Source organism: Arabidopsis lyrata (assembly GCF_000004255.2).
Source record: "Arabidopsis lyrata subsp. lyrata unplaced genomic scaffold ARALYscaffold_5, whole genome shotgun sequence".
In the NCBI taxonomy this organism is placed as follows: Eukaryota; Viridiplantae; Streptophyta; class Magnoliopsida; order Brassicales; family Brassicaceae; genus Arabidopsis; species Arabidopsis lyrata.
Window position 1 is genome coordinate 16242722 of NW_003302551.1, and position 14144 is coordinate 16256865.

General features: G+C 33.3%; 3 protein-coding genes and 1 pseudogene across 5 annotated transcripts; all 4 read right to left on the minus strand.

The window, feature by feature from the left end:
• Positions 1-860: 860 nt before the first annotated feature.
• Positions 861-6516, minus strand: LOC9312234 (alpha carbonic anhydrase 1, chloroplastic). 3 transcript variants are annotated; one of them, XM_021026287.1, is made up of 7 exons: positions 6422-6516; positions 6209-6314; positions 5463-5784; positions 4992-5094; positions 4708-4890; positions 4101-4139; positions 861-1163 (listed from the first exon to the last, which is right to left on the minus strand). In XM_021026287.1, exons 2-7 carry the CDS (start codon positions 6279-6281, stop codon positions 1035-1037), a joined length of 849 nt encoding a protein of 282 aa, XP_020881946.1. In that variant the 5' UTR covers positions 6282-6314; positions 6422-6516; the 3' UTR covers positions 861-1034. The 3 variants fall into 3 exon arrangements, 2 of the variants coding, with proteins under 2 accessions (XP_020881946.1, XP_020881947.1); XM_021026288.1 differs by having other exon boundaries at positions 6209-6317; positions 6422-6468; XR_002332055.1 differs by lacking the exons at positions 861-1163; positions 4101-4139; positions 6422-6516 and adding exons at positions 2469-2545; positions 2894-2999 and having other exon boundaries at positions 6209-6375.
• LOC110228586 lies at positions 1579-2296 on the minus strand (annotated as a pseudogene).
• Positions 6517-8520: 2004 nt separating the features above from the next.
• Positions 8521-10116, minus strand: LOC9313948 (cytochrome b-c1 complex subunit 9). Its single transcript, XM_002877834.2, has 3 exons — positions 9832-10116; positions 9410-9457; positions 8521-8782 (listed from the first exon to the last, which is right to left on the minus strand). Exons 1-3 carry the CDS (start codon positions 9949-9951, stop codon positions 8732-8734), a joined length of 219 nt encoding a protein of 72 aa, XP_002877880.1. The 5' UTR covers positions 9952-10116; the 3' UTR covers positions 8521-8731.
• A 2434-nt stretch (positions 10117-12550) lies between these two features.
• Positions 12551-13454, minus strand: LOC9313949 (protein BIC1). The gene has a single exon (XM_002877835.2). The coding sequence runs from the start codon at positions 13179-13181 to the stop codon at positions 12765-12767; it is 417 nt and encodes a 138-aa protein (XP_002877881.1). The 5' UTR covers positions 13182-13454; the 3' UTR covers positions 12551-12764.
• Between the last annotated feature and the right edge of the window lie 690 nt (positions 13455-14144).

Genomic DNA, 14144 nt, shown 5'->3' on the forward strand with positions numbered 1-14144 from the left:
GTTTTGGAAGACTAACTAAATATATATTGTGAGTATTAGGTAAAGAATAGTTCTCTTCTAAAGGGTTTTGACTTGGCAATAAGGCGTGTAGGGAGATATTTTTTCTTTGCTGCAAAAAGAGAGGTCCATCAATTTTGATAATATATATACCATACATCTTACTTTTAGTATTTATTTTAGTTACTAGAATTATTGTTTGTTTGGAGTTGGCAGGAAAGACAATGACAATTAATTTGTCTTACACTGCTTCTCCTTTTTTTCTCGCAACAATTATTTCTAACCAACACAGAAACAAACAAATCCATCTTTAGATTTTTTCTCTCCTTCAATCTCCCAAGTTCCACAAATTAATATAGTAGTACTTATTTTCATAATTGTAAAATTCTTTCATAAAATTTTATATTTATTGAATCTATTTACGTCTATGTATACCAGAAACTAAAAAAAAAATCAGAGATATATTAAATGTTTTTTTAAAAAAATTTGATTCAAATAGAACATAGTTATATAATGTCCAATTCGGCTTCAAGTCAATTAATTATTTGTGTGTGTATTAATTAGGATTGATGTCTTGTAGATTTTAAGTTAAAACATGATCGATCTACAATAATTTTTTTTTTAAAACAACATGCTTTACGGATTTAAATCCCATTGATGATATAATAATGACAATAACAAAACCTACTAGATACACTTTCCAGCTTACCGCTTATATCACGTTTAACACTTTTGGTTAGAGGATTTTCATGTAACTCTTGTTATCGCCTTATCGGCAATATTAAAACGTGGATCCAAATTAATTTTTGCGACATATAATTCATTTGTTCTTAACTTCTTATTATACTATAAATAGGAGTATATTAGTTGATTCACGTTGTTCATTTAAACGTAGCACATATCTCACAACACCACATAATAAATTTTGGAAAACGAAGATCAATTCGTAAACAACAACACAGTACTACATAAGAGATTATTAGTTTTACAAAGCTAAGTAGGGTTCTAAACAAACCAATAGACAATGTAACAATATTTTAATTGGGTCTTTTCTTTTTGTTGCCGGTGTCTTTTTTATCGACACGGTCGTGGAACATCTCAACTCTCCGGCCGTTTAGGGGTTGACAAGGTCTTGAATTGTTCTTGAAAGATTTATCCAATGGAGACACTACAAGAAATATCTACATTATTAGCAAGAGATAAGAGCTATCATATGTCATTAATAGCGTTTTCATAAACGCTATCTTATGCCCCTGTTATGGTAGACCCCCTACATACAATAGCATTTTTTCCGTATGTTATTATAGAGCATTCTACCATAGCATTAGGCAAACGCTTTGATATAACGACTTATAATAGCGATATATATATAAGCTATGATCTATAATTTTTATGATGCTATAATATTCAGTGCCATAACTCTAATTTTATGCGGTTGTATTAATCTATTTTCATTTGGTGGAACCTGTTTAGTTATATATATGTATAATAAACATCCAAAAGATAACATCATTTCATAAACCAAAAATCAATTCATACATAATACAAGTCTTAATCCAATACTTAAACTAATAACCTAACTTCTATATACTACTTTTGCCAAGGAAGTTGTTGATGAGATTATGCAAAATCCTTACTTCGTTTTCTAGATATTGGACTCGATTCTTCAAGGAAGTTAGTTCAGCTTCATAGGTTGTTGTAGTCTCTTCCTTTCTCTTAGGTTTTCGAAAAATACTGCTACCTTTTCTCTTAGGTTTTCCCCAAATACTGCAGTCTTCATCTATGTCACTGTCCTCAACGACGAGATTCATTATACCTTCTGTTAGAACATGAAATAAAACAAGTAAAATTCAGGCTTCTTGACCATAAACTTATTGAGTCACTTTATTAGTAAATAAATCTCTTTACTCACCTGAAAACTCAACCTGCGATTGAGACATGTCTTTAGCATGAGAAGAGACTAATTCCATTTCCTTTGTACCTTTACTTTCTTCAAGAAAGTCAAGACAATCACTTGTATCCAACATCGGTGACTCATAGACATAACTCGAAAACCACTTGCTTAGATTAGGAACTTCTGAGAATTCTGAAAAGAGAAGTGACGAACCACATAAGTGAAATCAATGCAGCTAATCTAGCTTACCACTAACAATATCCATAAAATGATGTTTCAGAAACCAAACCAATTAAACAAGTTTGATGCTACCTTCACTATCATCAATCTCTCAATTCTCTCTATTCAAAAGTCAAGTCTTTTCCTCTGCCTCTTTGGTTCTAACCAAAACTCGATCTCCCAATAGCTTAATTGAAGCTAAGTATATTGTCAATACTAAACTGAGACAGAGAAAATTATAAGTCATTACTAGAAGGAAACCTATAAATCATCACACATAGTTTTAGAAATAAAAGAGAGCTTGACTTCTAGCTGCACTTGACGAAAGAAAGAATAGAGACTTACCTAGTGGAGAAGGATATATGAAAGGCAAGAGTTGCTAAAGGTTGACTTAAGAGAGGCTCCCTTATTACAGACAGAATCTACACAAGATTCCTGCGATATCGAGTAAGAAAAAGTCTTGAAATTGATATCTCATTCATATGTAAAAATGTCCTGAGATACTGAACAAAGAGACCTTACTTAACAATGACCTAATATAATAAAATGTCCACTAGCATTCCTATTAGATACTAAAACCATTCCACGAGAATCTAATAACATCCAATGGTACATAATGCATCAGATAATCATATCATTATAAACTCAATGTAGAAATACAATTAAAGTAGCTAAACGTAATCATCTATGGAAACAGATTAAAGAACTTACAATTTCAACTCTTAAAATGACCAAATCTTAATAAAGCAATGGAACAGATAGAGAAAAAGAAGCATAAAAAACCTTTCCTTATTTTGTTTTCTTGACGAGAAGCTTGAGATAGAGATTATTGAACTTAGGAACAATCTTTTGGTCTTCTTGTTCTTACCTCCTACTATAGATCGTTACCCTACAACACCAATGAAAAAACAAACCGGCTGAATGCAATTTTTCCAGTTTGAGTCTCACCTAGACATTTTATCGAACATCTAGAGAGCACAATGAGCTCATCTACAGAAAAACTACATAATCAAAATCCTAAGTCAAACTGGTTAACACTAAGCAACATCGATATAAAGAGATAACTCTTAATCGATCCACAAACCCAGATCCATCTAACCGACCACGAGCTAACAAAACAAAGACGTAGAGAGAAAGAGACATAGAAACAAGGCGTCATGTTTGTGCAAATCCTCAACAAACAGAAACGAAAAAAATCAATTCTTTAAATCAAATTCAAAGTAAAAAAGAGTGTTACGTTTCTGGATAAGTTGCAGAACCTAAATGATTTTAAAACTTTAAGCTAGTATTTTCATCGAACACATGGTGTGCATAAAAGACAAGCACTAAAGATGGTACGAAAAAATTAGACTCTAGAAAATCAAATACCTTAGGGGTTCAGGATCAACATAAATCTTGAGGAAACTCCATAAAACAACAACACTTAACAAAAATAAATTAAACCTGGAGGAACTAGTAACGAGTATGAGGAAGAACCCTAATCAATCTCCAAACCTTTCCACCGTCAAGAGTTCGTGAACACACAAATCTCGACGCATTAGCTGTTAAACAAAATCATTTATAAACACGATTCACAGTTTCAAACGAAAACCAAACCAGATTTAAAGAGGAGAGGGAGATAAAAAAAAAAAGACACTGAGAGGGAGGACGAGAGAGTGAGATCGAAAGGAGGAGAGTGAGACCACTAATCGATATGAGTATGTGAGAAGTTCTCGATAGGTTTTGGGTGAAAGGGGGAAATGTTTGTGAGAAGTTTTAGGTCTGAATCTATTAGAAAGAGGGAAATGAGTAGACTGTGGCGCTTAAGTGAAATTTTTGGCCAAAGTATTAGCGGAATAAATGATTTTACATTTCCATTTGCTAATTTGGTATCTTAACGTTGTTTCAATGCTATAATATAGTAATCAAATAATTTTTTTAGTTTTTATAGCAGTTGCGGAAAATGAGCTATGCTCACGTGCTATCAATGTGGATATTTCTTGTAGTGAGATCTGAGTAGTTCTACTTGTTCCTTTGACATTGACCTCACCTGCATTGAATTTATTATACACGGCAATCATAAATCACGGTGTCACGTTAATTTGGACCGTTTCCATACAAAAATGTCCAATAGACATGAAAGTAGTAGCTAGCTAGGTGTTATCAATTGTATATATTGACTTCTCTATTTTATATTCAAACGTGAATAACAAGTTTGACATAAAGGGTTTAGCTTAAAAGCAGGGGTTGTGGAGCCCAAATGACACTCAAATACGTTTGAATATCGTCCAGAAAAATTAATAACTAAGTTTGGACGAAGTTTGACACTTCAATATCGTTACGTACACTATGGTCTCAGAATCTTTAATGTGCTAGGATCAATTTCGGTGGAATTTAAATTATATGTATACTCAGTCTTGATATATTTAGAAGCCTAAATTAAAAGCGAGATCCTAGTTTAGATATCAACTTTAGTTGCTTTTGAAAAACTAACTCTAGATTAATAAATTCATGCATGCTAGATTATTTTATATACCAGAATTAACTTCTAATAAAATCCAAATGAATTGTTTAAAAGCTCTCCTAACAGTGCAATATATTGTGTGTAAAAAGATTACCTTGCCAAGGATGGTCCAAGAAACGTTCTCGGAGCAAGGAGGAGTAGTGAGTGAACCAACGTATCTGAAGTACTTTCGAGTCTTACGTTCGATGTGTCTTGTGTCGATTTTTCCTACTTCCACTTGTGCTGTTTGGCTCCCTTTGAATCTCTCTTCCTTTAGCTTCACCAATTTATCCTTCATCTAATCATATATATTTTCACATAAGAGATGAATTATCAAATTAAGCCTATATATATAGTCACATTTTTAATTAACTCAAAACTAATACCTCAAAAGTATACCTGAGAGAGGAAAGGCTCTTCAGTGCCGATTTTGAAGAGACTTGCCACCACAGCAAAGCTTCCATCTTTTGCTTGGTGTACCATGTGCAGCTCAGCTGCATATCTACGTTTTTTATTTAATTATTATTATTCACACTTTTCTTACTTTTAAGAAATCGAATACAAATGAAATATAACACTCCAAAACCTTATAGTAATATATTCCATACATTCACAAAAAAGACAGAAGCCACATGGGCTTAACAGCCCAGACTAACACCAAAAAACGCTATCAATGGGCTTGTGACTCTATAGAAATAAAAATAATATTGGGGTGGCATAAATTCCATACTCGATAATTTGAGCCAACCTAGCTAATTTGGTAGATAATCAAAGAATTGTATGGAATTTTATTTTATTTTATGATAAACCATAATAAATTATTATAAATAAATCAATCAATGAAAAGAGAATTGGGCCGAGGGGACTTACTGGACTCCATGGAGATGATGTTCAGAAGGAGTATGCCAATGCATTTGCAGTAAGGTATAGTTCTTATTATCGATTATCACATCTCCTGCTCCTTCCCCAAAGAACATCGCAACATTACAGACGTGGTTCACCAGCGTTGCGTTTGTGAAATAGTAATCGCGGTGTAGCGATTCCAATCTGCGGTTATAAAATATTTGCCTCCTTTGGATATCAATTGGAGATTGCAATTTACCGACCGCGCATTTGGTGAAGTGAGGGTTTAAGTGTCCCCATTGGTTTGGTCCATTTTTGCCTTTATATCCAAACACTACTCCTTGTGTCTCTGCTCATTAGTTACCAACTCGTATAGTATTAAAAGTTATATTCACTACTTAAGGAAATAATTAATATATTTGAGGATGAACACTCTGTTATATGATCGATTATTGGTGTCTTGTATATTTTAAGCATAACACACATCTGCTTGGACCCATACCAAAAAAACATATAATAGCAATGTTTTTCATCCTCTAAATTTTTTAATGATATAAATTCCTAATCAATATACGTACATCCGTCATGTTTCACAGTAAATAGAGAAAAATAACGTTTAGTGAAAATCGATAACCATCGTTTACTTGATCGTTTTAAACTTAATTAACACCCATGTATCAAACGTTAAACTATATGAACTTTCTGATTTAACTTATATATGTGAATATAGAAATGGAGGGAGAGAGAAACAAATTAAAGAGTGTAAGCATTACGAGCATTTGCAGGAGCAATGCAGAGGAGGGCTATGGCTAAGAAGCAGAGCTTAATCATCATCACCATCTTCATCTTGTGTTTTAATTCCTGTTTTGTTGGAAATCTCTGCTAACAAAAGGGAGAAGAAGGGTTTGTATTAAGAAAGAAAAGATTAAGAAGAAAATAAATTTTCCAAATCTGGAAACTAATTAATGAGTTTTTGTAAATTAAACCTGTGGAGATAAAACTGTTTTTATCAGATTACTGCATGGCTGAGACGGCGGGACTGGCTCTCTATTTATAGCCCTCTCTTCTTCTTTATTCTTCTCTTTTCAAAAAAAAAAACTAAATAAATAAAGTTAAAGAAATACCTAAAAACTTATGTTATCCAAGTGATTTTCTGTGGTAAGCTATTCCCTATAGAAAAAGCATAACTTAGGTTGGGGGATCATCATAGGCCTATGTTATTAGTTTAATACGTTTTTTAACAATCGCATTATCAAAATAAGTTACTTTTTTATATGGTCAACAATAAAATATTGTAATTATGTTTTGTATTTCTTATATATACTCGAACATGTGGTCAACATTTTTGGGTTCAATGTTATCATGAACGTAGGTCAATTTGTAGTAAAACTGTTGCCCAAAACTTACATATGTCAAGGAATTCAAGGCGTTCGTGCATATCATTTTGGAAGGAAACGACATAATTAGCTAACCTGAGGTAGAGTAGAGACCACCTTTTGTGTGCTTTTATTGGAAAACTTCCGTCAAAGATAGAGATATGTAGGAACCTATACATGTCTCGTACACTGGGCCGGCGCAGAGGGCAAGCTACCGAAGCCACCGATTAGGGCCTCAAAATTTGAGGGCCTTTTTACCTAAAAATTTGTTAAGTTTTCTTATATACAATAAATTTTGTAGGGCCTTTTAAAAATATTGTTGGCTTTTAGAGACAACTACAACATTCTTTTTAATGGTAAAAATCTAATTTAAAAGATTTTTTTTGTGGCTTTAATTTTGCTTAGGGCACCCAAATTTACCGGACCGACACTGCTCGTACATGCAGTTAAAACGGTTTTATAACGTTGATCATCAAAATTGTGATTGAAGATAAACCACCTATTTTCTTATTTAAATCTTTTCCAAAAGATGATATATTTTTGTTACAAGAAAATTATCAATTATTTAAACGTAAACAAAGTTGTAATTCGTTTAGGACTCTATTTAATGGATCCGATGCAAAGATAATCGAATTAAGTTTTCAAATGTTTTTCTTTTGTTTTGTAAAGAGTAAAGACCTAGACCAAACACTTGTGTGTTAGAAATATATATTATCAACTTCAAAACTCTAACGAAACAAATTATTGTCTTATCTTTTTGGTGTGTGATACCTTTTCGTATAATCCACAGATGGTGCCTGCCCCATAAAAACCCACCTCACAATTTTCTTTCTCCCCACTTCTTATCGAGAGAATTTTCATTATTCCCATCTCATTATTCTAACACATATATAAACTATTAGCACAAAATATAAATGACTATTTAAATGAGCATTTCATTTAGAGAAATGAAAAAGGAATTTCTCTGAAAACGAAAAAGAAAAAGTGAAACATGTGATGTGATGATCAGGTAGGGCATAACATAACAGTATCAAGACAAAATGCTTTAGGAATATTCATTTGTCCACACTCCGACCACAAGAACATCGCATTTGCACAAACTCCGATCTATAAATTTCTTATCGCAACAAAACAAAACGCATAATGCTAATTTATGGAGGGATAACTCCACTTGGTTTTCCCATAACGATTCTTTTTCTTGTAAAACCTATTTGAACGATATGATTGGTTTGCACTTTGCACGATGTTGATCTTCTGATCTATATGCATGGCTATCGAAAGTAGTGGTGCAAGTTATGTGATTTACGATAAAGAGATCGTCAAAATCTAATCTCTAACCTTTGCCCCACAGCTTAGTGGAAGTCTTTAGGTTCTGTGCACGAAATTGAACCAATGTGGTTTTGTCGGTTTAATTCCCACTTATTCTGTAAAATCAAGAACGATGATGCTCTATCGACAGTGACTTCTCTGGTTATTTTTCAAAGAACTCATATAATCATTAATCTTCTCTCTTTTTTGGGATTCAACATTGGAAAGAGGATCGTTTTAAATTTGACCCTTCTCAATTATTACAATTTCTTCAGGATGGATGGATAAAATTAGACCTCAGAATATGGACTTTGCACATTAAAGAACCCAAAAGTGAAGTATAGAAAATTCACGAATGGGCATTTTAATGGATTTGCTTTTTAATAAGGAGACAAAAAAAATTGTAATGCCAAAGGACGGTGTTATGATAATGTTATCATATTCCACAATGCAAAAATTCAATTAATCAGAACCAGATAGCTTTAGGTGAAGTAATGAATCATCCCAATGATCTATATTTATTCAACAAAGAAAGAGAGACTTGGAATGCAAAACAACATGGAAATTTCCAATTCTTGCTTTTGGTCTGAGAGATTCAAAAAGAAGAAATCCTCATTCTTCTACTGGCCTTTGACCCAACACAGAGATGTCTTCATATCGTTTCTGCGCGATGACATGAAAATCATTGTGAATACAAATATATAATCATTATCTTTCACATATACTCACACAAGACAGAAAAATCAGAGTGTTGATATTAGAACTACCTAGCACAAACCATAGAGGGAGAACTAGACACATTCCAATAGAAGCTAGAAAAGGCGAAGCAGGAATCAACATTTAAAATAAATAAAAAAAAGATATTCGAAATTAGCTACTTTCTTACTCTAAAACTAGCATTCAACTATTAACTAATAACACAAATAACACTAACAACAAGCAGAGAATGCAGAAGATGATTACGACGGTACCATGAAACCAAAGAAGTGCGAACAGAAAAAAAGGAGATCATTCCATATCTCAAGATGGGCAATACAGACTTACAGAGAATGAAAAAACAATTATTACCACCTAGACTCTCTAGTTCAAATGACAGGAAAATATTAACATCACCAATACTAAACATTTTGGAAAAAATTGTTAACAGAAAGCATTTTCTCAGATAAAGGTATATCACAGTCAAGTTCAGATGCAAAAAGAGTTGCAATCATTCTTCATCAACACATTTAGACAGCAGTTCAGTATCAGATTGCATAAAACATGATTCAGAATACACAAAGATAAACATACCCCAACATTGTTGCGTTCCCAGAGCTTATGAACACCGTAATCCACCGCCTGCAACCACAGATTTTAACATTTCATGTCAATATAATCCCTTGTGAACATCAAAATACCACAAATGGCAAAAATCAAAGTTGAGATTGCAAACTTCATTATCTGCTTATGAAAACCCCACAAGCATCTATGCATCCCCAAAAACAAACAATTTTTCAATCAGATTCCTCTCAAAAATGCACAAAAACTATAATCTCCAGCTCTCTATTGTAAATCGCTTAATCTATCCTACGAAATTTCTTCATTAAGATTATCATTTGACAAAACCAAAATCCCCAATTTCGTTCCAATCAAACCATACACACAAAACCAGATCCGGAACAATACGAACCCTAATCACATATAAAACAATCAAAAAGGCTTTGATCTCTTACCCGTTCGCCGAAAAATGCGCCGGCGATGATGAAAGTGACGTAGACGGAGTTACGGCGCATGATAAGCTTGTAAAAGCCTTCGAAAGCGCCTTTCTGATTTCTCCGAGCAGCGTACTCCATGATTGATCGTTTGTTTTCAGGTTTCTGATCTCTCTACGTATTTTAGGGTTAGGGAAAGCGATCTACAACAATGGCGAGAGCGAAGAAAGAGAGACGATGAGAGATTTTTCGCAACAAATCAGAAATGATTCTCTTTTGACTAGTTCGTATCTAGAAAGATCATTTGGGCCCAGTGGCCCATTAACTAGATATCAATTTTTGAGTTTTGGTTTGTCCCAAACCCCCAAGGAAATTCAGGCCCAGAATAATTATTCGATTAAGTAGTTTGGATTGGGGAATTTGAATATTTTTTTTAATGTTCGTATATTTTCGAGAAGTATAAGAGCATCTCCAATAGTAATGTCAGGAGGAATGTCTTAAGATTAAAAAATATAAAATAATATAAAGTAGGAGAGAGTGTAGATACAGTTTCTAGTTTGAGAAATTGTGTCTCTACTTGTCCTTTTATTATTGGCTAAATTCTTTTTTTATAATTTATAATTTAAATAAATAACTTATTTATTATAAATTGATTAAAATAGTATTTTTGAGACATCCACACAATGTCTGATGGATGGAGATGCTCTAATAGGATGTTCTTCAAGAATGAATATTTGAGTGTGAAAGATCCATAAAATTTTTGGAAAGATTTAAAATAAATGTATGATCATTAGAAAACTGTGATTTTATTTACCTAAGGTTCGCTATGATTGGATTTATTTGAGATTATAAGACTTCGAGTTTGTAAGTGATTATAACTCAGTCTTGTTTAAAAGTGCTTCCAAATTGGAATTATGTAGAGAAAAAATCATGGATGCAAATAATTTAGAAAATTACGGATCCACATAGTTCCAATTCGAAAATATTTTAAATAAGGCTGAGTATAATCAATTATAGAATTGAAGTCTTGTAATCTCATGTCATATGAGTCCAATTATAGCGAGCCTTAGGCAAAATTACAGTTTTCTGATGATCATACTTTTCTTTTATATCATTCCAAAGGATTTGTGGATCTTTCACATTCAAGTACTCATTCTTGAGATCCTCATGGAGGTGATGTCGAAGGAAAATCATAGATTTGATGTCTTATTCCAATGAATAAATGTCATTTATATAGGAATACAAAGGAATGATTTTACTTGGTGACAAAGTAAAATTTCGGATACAAATAATCCTATAGACTTCTAGAAGATGGGTTTTATAATTGGCATCCATAATGAATAAATGTCATTTATATAGGAATACAAAGGAATGATTTTACTTGGTGACAAAGTATCAACTACCTTAACCCCCTGAAATCTAAGTAAGGAGTTGAGTTGTTCCATCTAGGGAGAAAAGGTAAGTAAAGCTGTCTCTTTGAAGATGGGTTTTATAATTGGCATCCATCTATTATTCATAACAATGTTATGTGTTGTGGGGTTTTTTCTTCACGGGCAAGTATTTTTTGGGTATTTGAGTAAATTACAAATATAATCTATAATCATAATTCATACATATATTGAATTCGTTGATTTAGGTATTTTGGTACCCATAAGCAATTTTCACATAAGAACTCATACATGTGTGTGAAAAACGAAAACTAATCAAGGTCGTCGTCGTTTCTTGATTCTTAAGTAACATGTCTAACTCATCGCCCAAGCATCCGTGGTCTAGTAGCAGAGGAAGCTTTGGGAAAGGGTGAAACTCCCAAACCTGAGTTCGATTCTCCCTGGAAACAAAAACACATTTGTTTGGGAAGTCTGTCAGTTGGGCCTTGACCCAATTAGTTTACCTGGTAGCCAGAAATGCAGGCGGCCTGACTACCCCTGGCACTTAGTCGGAAGGCCTTTCAAAACCCGGGATAGATAGAGTGGTAGCCCGTAAAGGCCTAACCGTTAACACGATGGACCAGTCCACTATGTAGCACCTCGGTGCGTTCCTACCGGGACCGACCGGATAGCCGATAGGGTTTATCAAAAAAAAAAAAAAATGTCTAACTCATCGCGTTGCTATGTAGTTACATGTCTTCTCAATAAGTCCGCTCTTATCTCTTTAATCGCGTTGTTACATAGTTACATGTCTAACTCATGGCACAAAGAGATATGCCAAATAAAAAGAATAAATGTTGAATTGGACTTATAAGAAGCTAAGAACATGATTGGGCATGTTTGGGCACATGCAAAAAGAGCATTAGGAAAACGGGCAAATGTCACATTCGTGCAATTTGATATTTTGAAAGAAAGAAAAAAATGCTGATTCAAAATAAGTCTTGAAGGTTTTTAACACAAACAAGAATCCAAAAAGAGCTAACCATCTTCTAAAATTTAGAGTGGAGCACATTGCAAATACTGAAATTTGAGAAGGGTGAATATTAGCTTCCATTGAGATTTATGATTTACAAATATGTATGTTTATTTAGATACATAAAGATATTACTTTCTATATGAATTAATTTTACTTCTATTTTTTAGTTTTGATATCTTTCTTTCTTTTTCTCTCTCTCTCTTTTTTTTTAACAAAATTTTGATATCTTTCCAAACTTTTTAAGTGTTTTCTTTAAAAACCTTTCTATATATTCCCTGGAATCCTGGATATTCAGATAGTTGTAGAGTATATATATACATGATATGGACGGATCGAATCAAGAATATCTAAAAAGATAAACGCAAAATCCGTTCTACACTCTCCCATATGGACAACTATAGGCAACTAAACACACTCTAAGCAACTTGCAATGTTTCATAAAGTTATGAGTAAAATGAGTGAGAATATATCAACAATGTAACAATAGTGCCTTATATTATTATTGAGGAACAAGAACCACATTTATAAGTAGGTATCTTATTATATTAGATTCAGCGTAAGATCAAGCAATGACTATGTAACCCACCAGAAGCCGAAGCAGCTCGCCTAGCTTCCTCTACGAGAGCAGCACGTGCAGACGATATTCCGGCAGGGACTAGACATGTGTCAAACGTTGAACAATCGATCCAATCCTTAAGTAGCTCTTCTTGTCCCCATATCTCAGGTATCCAAACCCTACCGGCGATCTCTCTCCGGTGCTTCTTTAACCTCTCTCTCCCAGTGTCCACTCTCTCTTCTTCATTCTGTTTCGGTTTCTCTTCAGGCAAAGCTAGATCTTTCTTGTCGGAAACATAAGAAGCTGCTTCGCTGGGCAAACTTGGCGGATCTTGTTTGGTTTGGTCGGAAAGAGGCTGAGATGGACCGATCGGATGGGCCATTGGAGACGTCGTATCGTCGATGTTCATCATGATTACACAATAGATTCTTGGAGGAAACAAAAAGATGAAGAGAGGTTGTGTTTGAGATTCGGTGTTGATAATATGTATTTTTTTGTTGGGTTATGTAAGGAAATGAGAAAATCGGGTGGGAGGTTGTGTTACACGTCGACGTAAGTTATTGTTTGGTGAATATAACTTTTTTTTTTTTGCTTTTGTTTTATTGTATGGTAAGTGACAACTTTACGTGTCATTTTTTGTAGATTGGATTGCTTTGGCCCTTAATTTTTGGAGCCTAAATAAATAAATAATAATCAATATAGAAATTAAACTATTGATTAGATATTCCTATTAAGTGTATTCTAATTCAATATATTATGTTTTTGCAAGTGATCAAGTCTTCACATATGTTGTTAAATGATTTTTTAGGTAAAACTCTCAATTAGAGGATCCTTTTTTTTTTTTTGAACAAACTCAATTAGAGGATCCTTAAGAGAGAAGAAGTCATTTTGAATAATCGTGTGTTTCGTCGAGATTTCTCAAAAAAACATAGGGCATTTATTTTGAAGAATCTTTGGTTTTCATTCAAAATGAAAATATGTAATTAAAGAGATTCAGGTTTGTTTTCAACTGTTAATATTTAATTTGAAATATTTTTGACATCGTACGTAATTCGTTAATATTCGTTTGTTATGTGGTTGATGTTGAAAGCGGTTGGATTTTTTGGGAGGATCATGAGGCTGATGTTGATTTAGGATTTATTCCATTGAAATATGTTTAGGTGGGGATACATCGGAATTAATTGCTCCCGATAATGAAATCTGCAAAATAGTTATTAAAAAAAAATGTTTCTATTTCTGTTTCTGTTTCCAAACGTTTAATCAAATACAAAATGGCGAGAAAAAACAAAACCAAAATGGCTACAAAATTGATATATTATATTTTTGGAAATAAAATAAAATTTACAAAATGATTGACATATAGAGGCTGCAATGT